The sequence below is a fragment of the Apodemus sylvaticus genome, chromosome 23 (assembly GCF_947179515.1).
Source record: "Apodemus sylvaticus chromosome 23, mApoSyl1.1, whole genome shotgun sequence".
NCBI classification, from domain to species: domain Eukaryota; kingdom Metazoa; phylum Chordata; class Mammalia; order Rodentia; family Muridae; genus Apodemus; species Apodemus sylvaticus.
In genome coordinates, this window is record NC_067494.1 from 35,009,142 (window position 1) to 35,030,675 (window position 21,534).

General features: G+C 41.5%; 1 protein-coding gene across 1 annotated transcript in view; it reads left to right on the top strand.

Moving 5' to 3' along the window:
- Positions 1 to 19,120, top strand: part of Esr1 (estrogen receptor 1) — a 347,754-nt gene extending 328,634 nt beyond the window's left edge. Inside the window, exons 8-9 of the mRNA XM_052169737.1 lie at positions 14,124 to 14,307; positions 16,926 to 19,120. Of these exons, the coding sequence (XP_052025697.1) occupies positions 14,124 to 14,307; positions 16,926 to 17,160 (419 nt within the window). The 3' untranslated portion in view covers positions 17,161 to 19,120. The remainder of the gene's footprint in view (positions 1 to 14,123; positions 14,308 to 16,925) is intronic.
- Positions 19,121 to 21,534: the final 2,414 nt, after the last annotated feature.

The window sequence follows — 21,534 nt, forward strand, 5'->3', positions numbered from 1 at the left end:
ATAGATCCTGTGTTCACTGTCCTGAGTGAATATAATATAGTATATGTAATTATATGTGTTGCACTTTTCTACAGAGGGCTGTGCTCAGGTCTGATCCAAGCACTCCCAGCACAAGCATCACAGTAATACATTGCACCCTAACACTGGGGTAGATGTTAGTGGCGCCACTGAGGGATAAGAAATGTTTAGCTCCACAGTAGTTCCATGGGACAACTGCATAAAATGTGGCCCATCACTGAAGTGCCATCACATGAAAGTAGAACTTAATCTACCTTAATCATATTATACATGTCTACATTTTTCCAGTGGCATATAATTGATGATGTAGTCAATGAATTTCATTTTTTAGACTGTTGAAAGCATTTTTTTCTTTCTTGACTATGTAAGTGATGCTTATGTTGTACTTAAAAAAAAAAGACTTACATATTTGTGTACTTTATGTATACTAGTACTTTTGTCTGCACACCAGACACGGGTACATTTTCACCCCAGAAGATGACATCAGGTGGTTGTGAGATGGAATGTGAGTGCTGGGAATTGAACTCTGGACCTTTGGAATATCAGTGAGTGCCCATAACCACTGAGCCATCTCTCTGACCTTTTTAGTTTACATGTATTAGTAGAAGTAGGTTTGGTATGGGAAAGAGGTATGGTGGTTTGTAAAGCTATTGGTACACATACAGTTCTGCTCCACCAGCACTGTATCACGCTGTTATCAATCCCCATGAAAGACGCCCACACACATATAAGCCACTGCACCCTGTGGACCATGAGGAAAGTGAATGGAAGTTGCTGGAATGAGGAGAGAACTGATGGCTTCCTTTTGCCCATAACCTGCTGGTGTTCTAAAACACCCACAGTCCGGGAATCTACACATGTACTCCATAAATGCTTCCTTTGGAAGCCAACGCTTACCAGAATTAGATTTTATATGTAGGTGCTATGTAGCTTTATATTTTGCACAGACACCATGACAGTGAATTCCCCTGGAAGGTACTTAACACGGTCTCAGGACTAGCTCTCTTACATGTTACATTCTACCACTGATTTAAAAATAAAGCATTCATTTAAAGGAACAAGACAAGTTATTGAAGAATTCACACCATTCTAGGCAACTCTTTTAGAGGTAAAGAACAGGGACTTTGCACTTGGTTCTGGGACTTTGGGGGGATGGGCATTCCATGTCCCGGTCCCTGACGAGCTTGGAAGAAGCAGTTTGACATGTAACTTTATCTTCAATCCAGCTGTATGTTTTACTGAAAAACTGGATCAAGCTGGTGGATCAAGCTGTGCCTTACCCAATATCAATGAACACCTAAGGATTGAGAGACGTCTGCCTCTTAGTTCCCTGCAGACAGACATAGACATGGCTCTGAGGACAGGAGTGCCAGGCAGAATTTCACTGTTTTCCTGGACAGCAGTGATGAGTGACACCAAGAATGTCAAATTATTTTTCACTGTGTCAGCTGAAACACTGGTCCTTCCTGCTGGATCAGCAATGTAAATAACTGAATTAGTGGAGCCTCTGTGTTCTATGAAAGCAAGACTCATAGAACCTTCTGGAGAAACCGTGGTCTTCTGGTTTTGTCAGGTGCTGAAGCTCATTTATCACTGTAGTTAGCTTTGCAGCAAGGTATAGCTGCTCGGTGGCACATCGGGATTCTTTCCGGCTAAGGAAGCCACTGGGTGAATTTTCAGCGACAAATCAGTTAGTTCCATTTCTCGCTGAACCCACAACCTTGGAGAGTCTCAGAAATAGGAACTATCTTTAGAGATAATGGAAATATTATGAGAAAATTAACAAGTAATGTCTTCATAGCAATCTCTGGATTCTTTGAAGGACCCACTCACCAGGTGAATTTCTCACTCAACAACTTGGGTGTTGATCTAAGTCTGAAATAATAGGAGTGAGAGGCACTTTTTGTATTTTTTTAAACACATTTTCATCTTTTACTGGTTTGGAAACGTGATGAGCACCCAGTGCTTGGAACTTGGAAAATACAGAAAAGACACTGAGTAAAAAAATATCTCTCAGAGCATCCCAATTTCATCCCATGAAAGTAATCACTGTTAACATTTTGGTGAAAGTCTCCATCTAATTAAAGAGACTTATAGAAGCTGAGCATAGCTGCCCATACCTTTAATCCCAACACTTGGGAGGCAGAGGCAGGCGAATCTCTGTGAGTTCTAAGCCAGCCTGGTCTATGGAGAGAGTTTAAGGACAGACTGTGTGATACAATAGAGACACTGTTTCAGAAACAAAACAAAAGGAGACTCATAGAAGACCTCCTGTCGTTTCAACTCCTTTTGGCCACACCATCCTCTGACCTTTTTGAAAAGCAGAATTGCCCCTAAATTGCTCCTAATATTTTGTCACTATGAAAATTAGTTTAGTGATCTCAGATATCGAAGATGAGTCCATTGGCTGTCATTTCTAGTTTCCTGCAAACCTCAGATCTAAGAAATTCTTAGTGTAGTGTTTGAATGCTGAGTCGGAGATGAGGTGAGTCTAGATTCCAGCTCAGGCTGTGACACTTATTCAGCAGCTGGGTGACCCAGTCGAAGATAAACCATTTGACTCTCTGTAATCATTCCTTAGCCTTTGCATTTGTAAGGCCTGGTGCTCCAACCTCCTACAGCCATAAAATTAAAATGCAATTTGTATATATTTTCCTTTTGGGGGGACTAGGAATTGGATTTTCCAACCCTAAGAAAGAGGGGACAAGAGCGCCTCTGAAATTCCTGGTGACCTACTTGAGCTGTAGATTTAGTGACAGAACCTGTCTCGTTCTCTTGTCTTGAGGTTGGGAATAACTGAGAAAGACACCTGAAGTGGACCTCTGGCTGCCACACACAAATATACCTGTACACAACCCTCCCTCCACACACTCACACATACATGCATAAACTCCTAATCGCACAGCCACAAAATTACTTTCGTTACTTAGTAGACTTCACATCTACGCATCGTATTTTTATTATTTCCTAGAGAATTTTGTAGAACATATCTCCTCTCCCAATTCCTCCCAGATCAACTCCCTCCGTCCACGTGTGTTCTCTTGCTACTTCAATTTAGAAGAAACTTGTCTTTCAGCAGCTGCTTTGGACCTCTGGCTCTTACAGTCTTCACCCCATTATTTTGCAATGTTCCCCGAGCCCTATATGCAGGGGGTGTGTGCCATTATTATACCACATGGGGCTTTTGAGCATCCTCATTGTTAGCTGTACCTTCCCATTCCCTTTCTCTCTGCATCACTATCCCACCTCCCTCCCCACAAAAGGCTCCTCCACGTTCTCCCTATTCCTCCTTTATAGTATCTGTGTCCTAATTTTTGTTTTAGGACAGATTGGGCACAAGCACACACAGAGAGACACACATGCACATTCACAGACACACAGACACATGGACACACACACGTGGGTACAGACATGCACATACATACACACACTGATGTACACAGGTACAAACATACACACATATGCACACAGGTACAAATATACACACATATGCACATGCACAGAAACCCCCACATACACACACATACACACACACATATACACACACAGACACCTCCACATATACACACACAGACACCCTCACATATGCACACAGACACCCCCACATATACACACACAGACACATAGACACACATATGCACATGCACATGCACACACAGACACACACACACACATATACACATGTACACACACAGACACACACATACTGCAAAAAAAAAAACAAGTTATAGGAAACTTGGTATAATCTGTCTCTGGAAAAGAATATCTGCTTAAATATGATGCAGCTGGGTGTCCTGGGTGCAGCTGGAGATATGCACATGTGAGCATACATGCCCAAAGAGGCCAGAGGCATTTGGCGACCCCAGAGGAGGAGTTATGTATGGTTGTGATATGGGTGCTAGGAACCAAAGTTAGACCCTCTGCAAGAGTGGTATACACTCTTACTCAGCAGACCATCTCGCCAGCTCTCAGACCCTATGTCTCCTATCACACATGTGTTTGAAACTTCTCCTTTCTGACCCCAGAGGGGTAGAAATAGACTGCTTGAAGAATAGAAAACTCAGAACCCAGGATGTCTGTCTCCTAATATGTTACAGATGTAAGCAACAGAAACAAGCTCCCATGCAAAATGTACACCAATAGCAACTTTGTCCTGAAAGATATAATCTAGAATCTATCTTGTCTGCCTGTTATAAAAAATAAAATCAGGGGCTCCATATATAGTCAAGCACATGATTCCATTTTAATGAAAAAGGCCAAATTCGCCTCAATTCAACTCCATCCGCTCGCCAATATTTCCATAGGAAGTCATTAAGAGATTTATCTTCTGAGTCAGCGCAAATGTGTTGATGTGCTACATACTTACCTTCAAGAACATCTAGTACATTTCAATAAAAAATTATGCTAAATTGACAGATATTTCTGAACCAGACCTGTATGGTTTCATTGTTGTCTGTGCCAAGAAATGCACTTGTAGGGATAGAGGAGTCCTAAGTAATCAGAGCCACCTGTGCCCATGTTGAGTTTCTGGCAGGGACATGCATTTTCAGTTGTCATTTCCTCTGTGACTTCACACAGAACAAAATGTTGCTTATGCAAGTCACGTAATATATACTAGCATAATGGCACGCATATATACAAGGACCAGGTCCTGAGAAGGCTCTTCATCTTGCAGCTGAATAACTACTGGTCTGGAAAAAGATAGAAGTTTCTCATCAGAGGATACATATTTCCTGAAGTGATACTGCGATATTCTTTTTTTTTTTTTTGCTAAGCACAAAAATGATGATTAAATTTCTGAATGGCATAAAGCACCCTCTTTGAAGTCTTTGGTGATGCGGTGTCTTTGAGTCATAACAAACAAAGCATTGGGATGTTCTTGGCTTGCCCTTTCTGCTTTAATTTGTTCTGTAAACATGCTGGCTGTCATGAAGTATGTCAGCATTCAGAATGAATAGTAAGCATGGTGGGGGATGACTAAATGTTTCTAGAATCAAAATGATGGCTTCTTTTTCAAAGACGAATAGCAATACTGGCATTTGGGAAGAAAAAGAATTCTAAGGAAATCATTCTAAGGCCTTAGATGTAGACACTGTCAATGAGAGGAGGTACCCTGAATACCCTTCAGATGTTATTCCTGTTTCAATGTACTTGTTTAACCATAAATAAGTAGAAAACACTCTTGAATTATATTAGAATAGGACTTATTATAAGAGACTGTTATAATAACACTGTGGAGTGATCCAAACACTCCGATATATATAATAATGCTAAGTCTGCAAACAGGTTCATGTTTGAGATACTGTCAAATATGTACATGTGTCCATATTTCTGAATTTCTTGGCAAGCAACTCTTAAAGCCCTTAAAAATTCTGAAATGATCGTATCTTTTTACTGTGCTAATGGGTTCACTGAACAGTTAGTGGCCCCTATGTGGCATCAGGATGTGATTGTCCCTGGAAAGGTGAAGGTTTGATGAGAATTGAGGGTGTATTTGATCAGCAGTGGCCCATAATTTACTCAAGCATTCTTAAACAGCAAAGAATATTCCCAAACCCCAAATGCTAAGGTTTAGAGCAGCTAGGAATGTGGAAGTATAGAGTCCAGTGACCCGCGCCCAATGGGCATCAAAGCACCAATGTCCTTCCTGTGCCAGGCATGTCTTCATCTGTGTCTCTTGCCATGCTCTTTGTAAGAAAGAGAACGCCACATTTCCCTAAGTAACGTGGCCTACTCAAGGTCATTAATGAAACCCAGGCAAGGAGAGGGTTGTGAGTGCCCCAACTGTTGGCCAGTTAATCAGAAACACAGCACAACAACCTGCAGCTGACAAGTGTTACTGAAGGAATTGGGAAGTGGTTCTGAGGATTGAGCCCTTCCCCTGAGATTACTCTCTCCAGAAGGAGGGTCTTAGAAAGGAGTTATGTTCGATGACATGAAATGTCTTCTGCTAGGGACCTACTTGATCAGTGGTGATGAGAAACTCTCACACTTTTAGAGTCAGAGACATCAGCCGTGCTGGTTGGAGCGGAACAAGAACAGAGGGAAACAGGTTCTGTTGTCTTGTTATGTGGTCTTCCAAGTATTCAGGGAAATGAAGATTCTGCTATTTAAATGAGTTGTTTCCTAAGATGTAACATCCATGACTAGAAAAGAGGGAAAGAAGAGCCAGGGAGAACCTGGCCCAGGAACTCCACAGAAAAGAGACCTTGAAACTAAGTGTGTTGGTAGGATATGTTTCAAAGAACACTGATAGACTCCGTGTTGTCAAGAGTTTACCTTTTGATGGTCACAAGATGTAAAATTCAAGGCAGTCACATGGCTTGTCATTCCAGCCAGGCATGAGTTGCCAGTGATGGGCTTTGTTAAAGCACGTCTGCCAGACCCCGCCCTTGGCTCAATTACCAGATTTGGATGGAGTCTAGGTAACTGTTACCTCTTGTAAAACTTCACAAGAGATTCTGAGATATTCATAATTTGAAGAGAAATCACTGTGGTTTTAGAGTATACACTAACAAGAAATTATATTAAACTCACTTAAAATAAAATGCTAAAGTTATATATTTCAGGGCAGATATCCAAGGCTTGGCAAAAGTGGTTTTTTTTAAGTGCAAAAATGTGGTCATCACAAGGAATGCTTAGACATAAACATAATCTGAAGTTTTCTGCCCAAGAAACACAGGCCATGACAAATCAGAATCAGACATAGCTATCATAATAATTATGTATTGAATTAACTAACTTATTAAATTAAATTATCACAAAATATTATTAAAGAATGTATAAAGTCAAGAACTCACTATTTTATCAGTGTGTGGTATTTTATACTCATTGGCTCTAATTTCCTTTAGAAAAGTGATCATTTCCTCTGTTTATCTTTATAACCAATTCTGTCATGTCTGTAGTATTTTCTCAGTGGACACTGAAATCAATTCAAGTAAATAAATGTACAGTCGTGGAGCTTTCATGGCGCCCCCAGTTGAAATAATGCACCAAACATTGCTTTCAAAAATTCAATAATTTAAATCTCTTCTTTGAGAATTTCACACGTGTGTGTAATATATTTTGATCTAGCTCCATCACCTCCTTCCATTTCCTCCTTCTATTTCCTCTCAATACCTTCTATTTCCCAGCAGTCCCCTCTTACTTTAATGTCTTCTTTAATGACTCACTGAATTTAGTTAGGATTGCCTACGTGGGAATGGATGTAGGGTTGTTTACCAGAGCATGGGCAGCTTCTTCATGGCTACATCATGTTTAAAATAATGACTACCCTTTTCATCACCAGGAGTCACTAACAGCCAGTAGCTCCTCAGCTAGGGCTGGATCTTCATGAGGTCCTACTCTGGTGAGGACATTCCTAATAACTTTCTTCACTATAACCTCATCTGCATTCTACATCTTCTGAGACATTTAAAACAGGTGCAAGTATATGCTCATGTGTGTGGTGTGTGTGTGTGTGTGTGTGTGTGTGTGTGTGTGTAGTCAGGTGTTCTGCCAACGAGTCTCATCTGTCTTTTCAAAACATTTTACTTCAAGTTTGTATTTACAGTACAGCCATGCAACAGGACTTTCCAGAGAAGTACAGCGTAGGGGGAAGATTTAGTGCCTCGGACTGTCTGTCCAGTACTTTGTAGAACATATAGAATAACTCTTCCTGTTAAATAACAGCAGCAACTGTGTTGCTGTATAATAGGACTGTCTGTATTAGTTACTTTTCTATTGCTGTAACAAAGCAGTAAAACCAAGACAACTTACAGACAAGTTTGTTTCCAGATGGTTAGAGTCCAGTGAGGATAGAGACAGCAGGTGGCAGACCATGGTGCCGGAAGCAGTAGCTGAGAACTCATATCATAAACTGCAAACAGGGTGTACCTGAAACCACACATGGTGGTCTTTGAAACCTCAAAGTTTGCCCCGCCCAGTGTCATATTTCCTCTAGCAAGACCAACCTCCAAAGCCTCCTCAAACAGGACCACCAACTGCTTACCACATATTCAAATGCCAAAGACTCATGTCAGGAACATCTCATTCAAACCACCATGTTGACCAAAGACTGCATCAGAAGTAACACTGCCTCTCAAGCAAATGGCAATCAAAGGTGAACCGGAGAGCCAACAGGGTCTAATGACATCATGGTCTGCCTCCAAGACACTACTGAGAAAAGACATTGCTTGTAGAGATACTTCTCTGTGGTGAACCTCCATGTGTTGATACATCACTTAGTCAGCCATGAGCACCATCACTTCCTTCTGATCGAAGCTGAGTGACAGTTTTGGTTCAAGTGACTTACAACTCTGGACTTCGTATTATTGATCATCTTTTCTCTTTGAATCATTCCTGCTTTTTTTTTTTCTTTTAAGTCAAGCTGCTATGGATGGAAGAACCTTCTCAAGGTCAACTACTACATTGTTCCTTTGGAAAAACAATTAAGATTGCCTTGCTGGATGAATTTGTCCTCCAGCAGCTGGTCATCCCAAGGTCTCAGCAGTCAGAACAGCCTCCATATGGAGGTCAATGCCAGGGGAGGCCAGGAGCCCAGCTGTTTGCCCAAGCTTTCTCCTGGGTGTATCTAGGGATATGTGCACTTTAGTCTTCCTCAAACTTCTAGATGCGTCCATTGGGTGTAAAGAAACTGAAGAATAGAAAGAGTGTTCCTGTGAATCCCAGATTCAAAGAGAACCTGTAAGGGTGTTGCAGTAGAATAGGGGACATTTGAGGTCACATGAGCCTGAGAAAAATCCAGATGATCTCAGGATCTCTAGGCAGCGCCAGTATTGTAGTCCTATAATCCTAGGTACTAAAAAGTTTGAATCAGAAAACTCCCAAGTTTACAACTTGTCTAGAGAACAGAGTAAATTCCAGGCTAGTCTGGGCAGCTGGGTGAAGTCCTGTCTCAAGCAGAAATGTGAGGCTGGAGGGCTGCAGATGCTGTTCAGTAGCAGTGTTGCCTAGCATGTGTGATGTACAAAGTTCACATGTCTGTCTGTCTGTTTCTTTGTCTCTCTCACATAGATACACAAACATATACACGTGTACATATATGCATTCGTACAAGCACACATACACACATACTGGCATGCACTCATGCATGCACACACATACATGTGCACATATGCAAGTCCCTTACACTTGAGGGTGTCCTTGCAGTTTCCCTGTTATTCTCTAGTTTTACTCTATCCCCTACAGACTCTTCCTCTCTCCCAGTGGTGGCAGGATGTGTTCACACCTGCTAACTATGCACCAGGACAGACTCCCCACCTTTGGGGTTTGGCACAGATTACAAAGTGGCTAAAGCCCAGCCTGTTGTGTCTTTCTGAAGGCCCTTGATCTCTGCACACTGGCCCCTGGCTTCTGGGAATAGTGGTGTGGTACATGGCAGAACCCTCCTGAGACACAGATAAACTGGTGGCTTTGTGGTGCTCATGCTTATTAACAGTGGTTGCCAGAGCACCTGAAGCATTTTGGGACTCTGGGTGGCTTTTGTTTCTTAAACAGCTCCGTAAGGGCAACGGGCAGCAAACAGGCACTGTGTATTGCCAGGAAAGTCCAAAAGGATCATGGCGGCTGTTGTCAATGACTGGTGTTTGGACGGGGCTGTATTTTTATTTCGATGTGTATTTGCACAGCTAGGAAGTACCTGCCGACAAGGAGGAAATAAGCTGAACTAGTGCCAAAGCAGGACTAGAAAAACAGACTTACTCAGAGGGGTGTTCTCCATTCTGGGAGTTAGAGTTTAAAAAAAAAAAATCTCCTTGAGCAGAATCTTCTGTTAAAATATTAACTCTTCAAAGAATATAAAACTTGGAAACCCTGTCAGGTAACAAAGTAGGTTCTCAATAGGTTCTTGTTGGAAGAAGGAACCTAGACAGTCACGTGAACTAAGAGAGAACTCAGAGATGACAGCCCAAAAGAAAACAATGGCTTGTGGAGTTGGAGTGTCATGTCTTTTTTTGTGCATTGAAAACCAACCAACCAACCAACCAAAACAAAATAAACTAAATCCCCCTCCTCCCCAAAACAAAATAAACTATGCTGGCCATAGAGTCTGTTGAACTTCAGCATAAGTGTGCTTTGTCACATGGTGCACAGTGGGAAGGTAGGGTGGGGGCTACCTCCCCTGGCAAGAACCCCCAAACTATTAGATGATACTTTCTAAGATTTCTTGAACAAAAAAGCAGTTACTGTTGAATGAAACTAGTATTCTGGGTCATAACAGAAAAAGATGTGGTTCAAAATTTCATCACTCAATTTGGACTAACTCAGGTTTCGGAGTCTGGGCAGGTTCTCGGGTCGTTCCTTCTGTGGTAAGGCTTCTTGGAGACAAGACAGTACTGTTGGTGATGACACACAGAATATCATGGGGAGCTCACCAAGGTTGGCGCTGACACCAGTCCACTAAAGCAAACCTCCCTGCCACCTGTGATGTCCAAGCTAACCCTATGGCCATTGGACACTTATTTCATTTTCTGAAGGACTCCTTCTTTCTTTGTCATGGGTCCGCATGGAATCTAGACAGAATGAAACCCAGGCATTTCTCTATCTTTATAAAGCAAATCTTAAAAATGTGCTGTTTGTCAATTTCACTGCAGAAGCATAGAATGTAACAGCTTTTAGGAAACAGCATGTGTATAAAATTATATATGCGTATATAACTTAACAGTTTTATAGTTAATGAATATACATTACAGTAATACTGAATCCATAAAATAATACTTAAGGTACATATTTAACATGATCAATGCCTAGCAATAAGGAGAGAGACCCACTATGGAAGTACAAGATTCAGGCTACAAAGCCTATACCGATTACAATTTCTTGGGTTATTTATTTATTTATTTATTTATTTGTTTATTTATTCTTTAAAAATGATGTGTACGAAATATATTCTTGTTGTGCATGAAAGATTTTCAAGAAGTTCAAATGGTGATGTAATTAAAAAAAAAATTTAAAAAGGCTCTATAAGCCTGTGAACAAGAGGGCACTTCAGATGGACCCCGAGATGCACCATGGTAACATCCCAGGTGTCAATCCACAGGGTTTATCTGTGGCTTCCTGAAAAACTGGGTTTCAAATGGTACATGTTAGAGTGCATTGATGGTTAAAGAGAAGTCCAGTGAAATGCAGGAAGTTGTTAATATTTTTATACTAAGGGTGAGAGTCTATCACAGCTTCAGAATATAGAAGCAATTTACTATATTAACCCGGTGGTAACTTGCTTAAGGGTAAGACTATAAGTCCCATATAAATGTCAGGTAGTACTCTCATACACAATGCTGATTTCTGGCATGAGCAGAAGAGTGGATGTTCTGGGTAAGCACAGATGGCTTCATTAGCCTGGAACGAGGCAAGACAGGATTTTTCTGGGGGCTGAGATGTGTCACACTTTGAGCTGGATGATAGCTTTAGAGGTTGAAATATTTATCAACAGTCTACAGTTACACCTTATTCAATTAGACCTTCATGAAATAAAGATTAAAAATAAGCTGAGAAATAAATTAAAAAGAGGTAGTGGGTTATAGGCTCAGGGGAAAACTCTTTAGTAGACACAAGTCTCTGTTCATTGCAGTCCAGCACTGCAATGGGTTTCCACCAGGAGGGTTCGAGATCCCCAACACAAACCAGAACCTTGAGCATTCCTTTTTTTGTGGATATTTAATGCAGTTCCCACCCATGTAGCTATTGAAGAGTGATGTAACAGCTCCCATCAACAATTCACCCAAGTTGGACTGAGTCGTGTTAGGAAACAGATGAGTCAAAAACAATGGACTCTTCGATCTATCCTGACCAGCCCACAAAGAAAATGCACGAATGCATATTGTGTAATGATTTCTAAAAGGTGCCCAACTTTTGGTCCTGTTTATTCCTTTTAACCTTCCCAATTTTAAAAAAGTATCTCCCTTGTGATTATATGTTTTCTTTGTAACATAAAAAATTTCCGATTAAAGAAATGACCTTTTGGTTTTCGTTTCTAAAGAAATAAAAGGGGCCAATATTATAATGTAGATAGTGGGCAGTTCGAACTATAGTATAGGGCAGTGTCCAGTATTCAGTGGACAGAGAACATATGGTCATTTAAGAAGACAACAGGTCAGAAAAATAAAGGTTGGGACTCACGTTTTACTTTATGCGCAGTTTCTTTCTTAAGCCTTTTTTTGGCATTCTGTGAAGTATCTACTGTGGATCAATGTGCCTGCCTGTACCAGAAGCTTCGAGATTCTCCTGAGATCCACACCAGCCAAGATTTGGGCCAGTCTTGTTCTGTTGTTTCTGTTTGTTTCAAACATGGCTGTTTTCTATTCTGGGTGACTGCAACTGTTTACTACGAGTTCCTCAGTATAGATATTTTCTTCATTTTCAACCCTCAGGTTGTCACTTGCCACAAGATCATCATTTATGCCAGTGGGTGATGACACCCCAGAGCTTTTAACGTGAAGGTGCTCATGTAAATAGTTATGAGATCTAGTCACCAGGATGAGCAGAACAAGTATGAAACCACTCTGCTGTGTTATCCTAACCCTAGTGGCAATCCAGCATCATGTGTGCCCTGTAAGGCTGTGTAGTTAGGACAGAGGAGCTTATTTCCATCAGAGAAGGCAAGCGGAGCTAAGAGACGAGCTGAGACCGCCGTACTCCCTCCCACCTTCCCATCATTCTCAGCGTTCCTTCCCATTGTCCTCAGCACTCCTCACAGCCTTCTTGCTTCTCTCCCTAGAGGAGGGCTCTGATTGCCCAACTCAGGACTGCTGTTGGTCAGAAGAAATGAGCATCATGAAGGGCTCTGCCCAGCCTATCTTTTGCAGAGGCAGTAGAAGGTCAAGAGAAGACATGCTTGCCTGGCAGGAAATACAGCTGTTCCTAAAGTCTTCTGGCCACACCCGTGTCACATACTCTTCAGTAAAGACTAAAATATGTGTAGACTTATTTTAGTGAAAGCAAATATATGTAGAAGCAAAATAACTTCCACCTCAAGCAATTACCTTCTAATCACTTAGCCAATTACTCATAATTATTTGTGAAGCTTTATTTAAGGGGTGTCTTGAATGTCCTGGGAGACAGTCTGCCCATCATTACCAGACGTGGAGTTGGCATACTGGGTGCAGCCTAGGCAGCCCATCATACCACTTATATTCTCTTTCTAAGTAGCATATTTCTCTGTGCCTTCAAGGAAGCAATGATGGTTTCCTCTTGAGGTTGTAGTCAGCATTGCTCACGTTGATGTTAGATCTACGCAAGAAGGAATGGTCATGCCACCATTATGGCTACAATATCTTTTTTTTTATTTCATTTATTTTTTTTATTCGATATATTTTTTATTTATATTTCAAATGATTTCCCCTTTTCTGGTCCCCCACTCCCCAAAAGTCCCATAGGCCCTCTTTCCTCCCCCTGTTCTCCCATCCACCCCTTCCCACTTCCCTGTTCTGGTTTTGCCCTGTACTGGTACACTGAGTCTTTCCAGAACCAGGCCACTCCTCCATTCTTCTTGTACATCATTTGATGTGTGGATTAGGTTTTGAGTATTCCAATTTTCTAGGCTAATATCCACTCATCAGTGAGTGCATACCATGATTAATCTTTTGAGACTGGGCTACCTCACGTAGTATGATGTTCTCCAGCTCCATCCATTTACCTAAGAATTTCATGAATTCATTGTTTCTAATGGCCGAATAGTACTCCATTGTGTATATATACCACATTTTTTTGCATCCATTCTTCTGTTGAGGGATACCTGGGTTCTTTCCAGGTTCTAGCTATTATAAATAGGGCTGCTATGAACATAGTGGATCATGTATCCTTATTACCTGCTGGGGAATCCTCTGGGTATATGCCCAGGAGTGGTGTAGCAGGGTCTTCCGGAAGTGACATACGGCTATAGTATCAATATTCCTTCTTGGAGTCCTGGCTTCTTGATGTGGAAGGATGTGCATATTCATGGCAAATGCCACATAGTCTCTTGTCAAACGTGTCAAACGTTTCTATTCAGTGTTGTAGAGGTGTCAGAGGAAGCTCCCTGGCCCATAGTGGAATCCCAGGAATGTTTCTTTTTCCATGACTGTGTCCCTTTTGACTCTCTCTCTCTCTCTTTCTCTCTGTGTATTCAGGAGTGTACACATTTCTGTCCAGCACCTTGAAGTCTCTGGAAGAGAAGGACCACATCCACCGTGTCCTGGACAAGATCACAGACACTTTGATCCACCTGATGGCCAAAGCTGGCTTGACTCTGCAGCAGCAGCATCGCCGCCTGGCCCAGCTCCTCCTCATTCTTTCCCATTTCCGGCACATGAGGTGAGTTGGCCCTGGGTCCCACAATAGAGATAAGAGACGCTGACCCAACCGACGCTGTGTGACAGCCAAAGCAGGTCAGGCTGCTAAGTAGGCAAAGTAACTTTGGGAAAACGCCTGAACCAAAAGGCTAGGGGAGGTCAGAAGAGGGAGCACGGAACCTGTCTGGAACATTGGACGGGCATCAGGGAGGGTACCCTAGAGGAAGGTTTATGTTATTCCTTGTGATACAGTCCTTTGTAATTATCTTTCTGGGTGTCCTTCATACCTGAAGCCATGCCATAGCAACTATTTCTCGAGTCATTTATGCAGCACCTCTGCTGACTGCAGATTGACTGGATGTCCTTGGAGGGTCTCACCTGGGCTCACTTATACCTCCCTGTGACACAGGTTGCGGGCCTGCATCAAGGCCCAGCCAGGTGATACTGTTTATGTATACCATTCTTCTTGTACCCAGGCTTAACTAGGATATATTCTAGTATCAACAGAGACACAAGAAAACCAGGCCATTTGAGGAAAAAAAAACCAGCTTAAGTCCCATAGGCTAGATAGTGGACCACAAGTAGGTGATCACATTCAAGGGAAGAACATCCACTTTTTCTCTTTTCTTTCTTCTGATGGTGTCCTAGAGAAGGAAGCAGAGAATAGCTCAGACGAACGTAGTGCTGCCAAAATACCTGGCTGAGAGAGCAAGATTCCCCTTGAAGAAAACATGATGACATTTCCTTTGAGGGATTTATAGAAAGCATATGACCCCTCTGAGGGGTTTCAGTTGTTGATAGGGATTCTATGAGTTTACAAACCCATTATGTGCTTGGTTTATTAGTATTAACAAGCAATAAACACTGGCCATAGCTGCTTTTACTGACAATGTATTGCAGAGGATGTGGCATGACAGAGAGCTTTTCAGTTGTGAAATATTAAGGAGAGGTGACTGTTTTACACAAAGGTCTGAACCTCTCTGTACTCTCTTGGTATAATTCATACACACTCATCTCATATGCCTATTCAAAATACTGTTTCTGTACAGATTGCCTACCTGCAGCCAATCTCAATCATAGGATTCTTGTGTTGTTAGCATGGCTCTAATCATGGGTTAGGGCCATAGCATAGATAATTTAACATTTTCAGATTTAAGATTTCATCTGACTGTAAATATGATTCTTTAGACAGTTGGAGAAAGACAATGACAGAGCCAGAGAATTAAACATGAATGGTGCTTTAAATTAAAAGGAAAAACAGAATAAACAAAAACAAAGCAAAACCAAAACAAACAACACAGACACACACACACACAACTCTAAAAACCAAAATAACACTTAAACATGTGATTGAGCTTGGATTTCAGTTCTTGATGGTTCTCTTGTGTTCGTGGCACTGATCAAACCTGGGCTGGCTTGTTACCACCACCAACATAAATATTAGGACGTTTTCTCAGTTCTGCCTGTTCATGATATACACGGCTGTAGTCTAGTTTGTTTGGGGTGAATTTTGGTTATTTTGAGATAAGTTCTCACTGTCCAGTTGAGGCTAGCCTAGAAAACACCAGACAACCTAGGCTAGCCTTGAATTCTAAATGTTTACCCTACTCTACTCCCAAGCACTAGGATTACAGGTGTGCGCCATCACACCCAGAGACATACTTATGACTAAAAAAATATTCAAGCCATGGGAGAGTTATGACTTCCTGCCTTCACTGCCCAAATGGCAGAAAGGGCAAAGAGGAATGAGGAAACAAGGAGAAAGAAGAAAAGCCATTCGCCTGCATTCTTCTCTTTCCCCTTTCTTCCCTGGTTCCTCTTATGAGCAGCATTTACTGTTCTGGGCCATGGTAGAAGTTTAGGGCCATGTGGAAGGAAATGTCTGAGTGATAGGGACTGACCATTTCTCTGGAGCAACAAAGGTCTCTTGGTCACAAGAGGCCTTTGAAGATCCCATGGAAATTCATCCTGGAAAAGAGAACAGAATATCAGATTCTCTAGATCTCTACAGGTCTTCCTTTCATTAAGGAGGAAGTTAAAGACCAGCAACTGAGAGACAGTTCAGGATGGCATTCAGGGTCTTCTGTGAGGAAGATAAAAGGTAGGTCATTTGGTCCTCAGAAAGCCTGGATAGAAAATTTGATTTTTAACTTCTCAATATTATAAAAAGCCACTGAAGAGCTCAGGCAAGGAGACCAGCCCATAAAACGATGTCTCCAACATTAGGGTGGGTCTTCCAACCTCAATTATTGTAATCTAGGAACGATCCTGTAGACATCCACAGATGTCTAGAGCTTGTCAAGTTGACATTCAACATCGGTTACATCATAGAGAGGAAAATGAATGAAAAACCTATTAAAAGAAGCTGGAGGAAGAGTGTGATTGTGGGTATGGGGGACCCTTATAGGATGGAGGAAATGAAAATACATGGACACAAGTCCCAGCCCCAGACTCTTAGGGGGTGTCTGATGCCCCTAAGATTCTACAGTTGTCATCTTAAAATGAATCCTTAATAGGTTTCAAACACTGGCTCATAAGTGCCCTTAAATATCTCATAGTTCATCCTCCTAAGAATCTCAGCTATCCTGGGGCTTCAGAAATGGTCTAACATAGTTCTCTCTGTGCTCCTTTTTCCTCCAGTAACAAAGGCATGGAGCATCTCTACAGCATGAAATGCAAGAACGTCGTGCCCCTCTATGACCTGCTACTTGAGATGCTGGATGCTCACCGCCTTCATGCCCCAGCCAACCGCATGGGAGTGCCCCCAGAGGAGCCCAGCCAGAGCCAGCTGGCTACCACCAGCACCGCTTCAGCACATTCCTTACAAACCTACTACATCCCCCCGGAAGCAGAGGGCTTCCCCAACACGATCTGAGAGTGCCCAGGCTCCCCCGCAAGGTTCTGCGAATCCCTGCAACAATTTACCCATGTCATGTATGACTTTAGCAGAATTCTGTCTCCTGCATACACTCTGGCATGCATCCACCACCAGTGGCTTTTTAGTATGAGTAGCCATTTATTTGCTTGCTCAGTTTTTAGTGGCATGTCTTCTGTTGGGAACAGCCAAAAGGGATTCCGGGGCTAAATCTTGGTAACAGCTCTCTTTCTCCCTTTGCTACATTACTAACTATGAGGATTCTTATAGTCTTCAGTCTTCATGAATGAATTGAGATAACTGCATTGAAGCTACTCGTTGAGACCCAAGCCTAGAGAGTAAACGTTTCGCCTCTGATAAGCACTTCACAATGGCTCCAAGAGTAAGCCTCAGCAAAGACTTCAAAGTGGCTCCTTAATTGAAGCCATTGAGAAAGCTGTCTCATGGGTTCCTTATAGCACCCTCTTGCATTCCTATAGCAACATGCGACTTTATTAAAGGGAAATCTTAAGCCCCTATAGGAATACACAATGCACACAGGAAAGGAAGATTCCCCCAGTTGTCAAGACCATGTCAACTTACACACTCCACCTTCTGGCTTCTAAAAGTGACAGCTTCCAAGCATTATACACACATCGTGGATCTAGACAATTCTTACTTCCCATGACTTGTGGGATCCAGAAAGTCAATTTCAGTTAACACCCTGGAATGAATTAGTCTCCTTGATGGGGGCTGTAGGGTGTGTTGATTTCATTTGATTTTCATTTTATAATAGCCTTCTGCCTCTGGGGCTTGTAAAGGCAGCCCCGGGGACCTGTTCTGGTGAATCTAACATTCTTCAGCACATATTCCCTGATATGAATTGCCCTAAATGGTTATTCTGTTGATCAACCAAGGGTAGTCACAATGACAGTACAAGTTGGTGGTGACACTTTTTTGGTTTATTTTGTCTTATTCTTGGGAGCAGGGAGCAAAAATACTACATGAGCAATGACTGTGACTTGGAGGCGTCCAAACAAGAGGAAAGTAAGGGAAAAGTGTGGAGAGTGGCCCAGCCAGGGCAGCAGCGTCCTGGAGGGGTACTTCACAGGTCCCACAATGCACAGTGAGGCTTCTCTGGGACCCATGAGCTGGCTTCATTTACATTTTAGGTACAAACCTGATTGGAAGAGATGACCTCAGATACCTGTGTTCCTGTAGATGCTCCAGGAGCTGGGGGAGAGGCATGCAGGCAAACTCTTGGAGCACTCATGACTCAAGCTGCTGATAAATTGCTCAGACTAGAGTGCTTGATTATTCAGAGCTCATCCACAAACCAGCTCGTGAGGCCTTGGGGAGGAAAAGTCCTTCCTCACCACAGTTCATGTTCTTAAATGTCAAACTAGAGAGGATGAACGACCAGAATTGGGTCAGGAGAGTTCTTTGAACAAGGGGATAAAAAGAAAGGCTTACTCTAGCCACAGCCACTCAAGACTTCTGAGGTCTTGGTCTCTCTAGTACAACTAAAGATTACTTCCTTTACTTAACCAAAATGAAAGTTCAGTTTCCATCCCTGACTTCATGATCTATAATTTGAGCTCCATTGAGATATGATGGGTTAGCCAAAATCCTAGGTGAATGCCTAGGCCTCTCTTGGTCTGTCCTATTTGGAATGGTGGGTTCTCCCAGTTAACTGACTACCAAAGAAGTGGGATACTGGGAGAGCCAATTTTTCTTCTTCTTTTTCTTTTTTTAATTTCTTATTCATCAAATTCTGGGACAATTTTATGTATCTGCTTTAAGAACATGTTTAAGAACCTAACTTTTCTTTGTGTTTGTTTAAGAAGCACCTTACATAGTATAATATATATTTTTGTTGAAATTTAATTGCTTGTTTATCAGACAATTGAATGTAATAGTTCTGTTCTGAGTTTTCATTTGATTGGGTTAACATTGAAAAAAACCAAGGGGAAAATACTTAGGTTTTTTTTTTTTTTTTTTTTGGTAGACTTTTCACACTACTGTGTCATGTATGCAGTGATTAATGCCTAAAGCCTGGTGATTTTCATTTAAATGAAGATCACATTTCATATCAACTTTTGTATCCACAGTAGACAAAATAGCACTAATCCACATGCCTATTGTTGGATGTTGAATGACAGACAATCTTATGTAGCAGAGATTATGCCTGAGAAGGAAAATTATTCAGGGCAGCTAATTTTGCTTTTACCAAAATATCAGTAGTAATATTTTTGGACAGTAGCTAATGGGTCAGTGGGTTCTTTTTAATGTTTATACTGAGATTTTTTCTTTTACAAAAATAAAAACAAAAATAAAAAAAAACCTTCTAGGACTTTAGATGATGTAATACCAGCTAAATCCAAACAATACTCTAGTGGAGGGTTTTGCATTATCCCATCTACTGTGTTTGTATTCGTGTTATGATAATAAGTTTGAAATGGGCAGAGAGCATCAGACAGCTGAAGTGTTAGCCCACAAGTTTCAAACAATGTTTGGAGATCTCTTTTTACCCTTATCTGAAGTGCCAATTTTGAGCAGTTGATATCTTTCAGCTGCTATCGTGTTGGGGCAGTGGGAACATGTTAGGGAGGCGTACTTGTCCTTTCCCCTCACCTGGAGGTAACTTAAAATGTGAATGTCATAATCTACCCAAAGAGTCAGCATAAGGTGGGTAGGGAGATGTGGGAATTTGAATAACAGGTGGGGAAATGGGAATAAAGAGTATGGAAATTATTCTGGCACCTTGAATATGCCCCAGGTTTCAGAATTTCACTTCTGTCTGCACTGTAATGAAATAATAACTAGCTCCATTGGCAGCCACTTCCAAAATGGTGGCTTGAGTTCCAAGGAAGAATATAGCGGCACCAGTGAAACCCAAAGAAAAATCCAGCACGGGGTCTGCCTAAGTTTCTTTTAGCCATTGCTTAGCTGGTCGATTTGACTCTGGTCATCCAAAGAAAAGATCCTATCAATATAGGTGACGAAGTCTAGACCCCAAGGAAGTTGTGTCTTTGACAGCTTTCCCTGCTAACATTGGAGATATGATTTTCCATGCCATATCTCATGCCTTTGGGGCTGAACAAATATGCGACTTACTGATAATTTCTTTTTAATCACATTGTGGTGTCTGTACTTTGAAGTCTTATACATTGAAAGGTCACTGACTCCGGCCATTGGTTTGGAGTTACCCATACACCTGCATGAAGTTAGTTACAAATCTCTTCCTATTTATACTTTGCAACTCTGAGATGTACTGTGGATACTGAGAATGATCGCTAGTACCATAGTAATGTCTAATATTCACAGTCAGACCTGCTTGGAGGACTTAAGTCTTTTAAAGGCAAATAGAGTTAGTTATACAGTAGTGCGTAAAGCAACCATGATTCTCTTTGGTACAAGTCTCGGGAGGTTGATCCAGCTTACACTGTGCACTTTCTAGATTAACTCCATGAAAATTGACTCTCTTTCAACTGGAGAAAAACATTTAACTGTGGTCCCAAATATCCATCTTTTCATTAGTGTGAATATGATCTATTTCTAGCTCCATACCTTACCTATTTAAATTAAAGTGTGGTCTCTTTTAAAGTCCTTTAGACTTGCTTTCTAAGTGATGTCTGTCTTTATTATGGCATTGTTTCAATTTTGCACTGTGTTTCAGAGGCTTAAGAGAAATTTCTATTTGCATTTCCCCCTTTCTTTTGCATCCAAATGTGCCTGAACTTTTTCAAATGTGTAAATGTAAATGCTGCCATGCCCCAAACCCATTGTTAGTGTCTTTGTATGGAGCTGTGCACCCTGGAGATAACATACAGTCCCATGAGCAGGTACCTAAGACACGGACCCCTTCGTAGTCACAAAGAGGTCATTGGTCATAGAGACTTGAATTAATAAGTGACGTTATGCCAGTTCATGTTCCTTCACAGCTTACAAACAATGCTTTTTGTACACTACATATTCTTCAGTGTAGAGCTCTTGTTTGTTGAGGAAAGGCGCAGATGCCCAATTGTGTTTGATGGATTATTACATTCTTCTGATGTATACTTCTATTGATGTGATCCTTTTTCATCGCAGCTTCGCTTTGTTTAATGAAACACACTTGTACGCCTCTTTTGCACCTTGAAACGGTAAAGAATCCAGTGGGATGCTCAAGCACCTGTAAACCATCTTCTCAACATATTTGATGTTCAAATAAAAATAAAATAAAGGCAATAGGTTGTGTTATTATTATTAATTTTTAATGCTCTGTTTCTTCCTGATAGCTCATTGCCGACCAAACAAAAGCAAAGAGACTCAAGGATCTGTAGAGATTACAGTGAGCCCTAATGCCAAGGCCTCCCCATTTACCTGGTACTAAGTTAAGAGGTACGCATACTC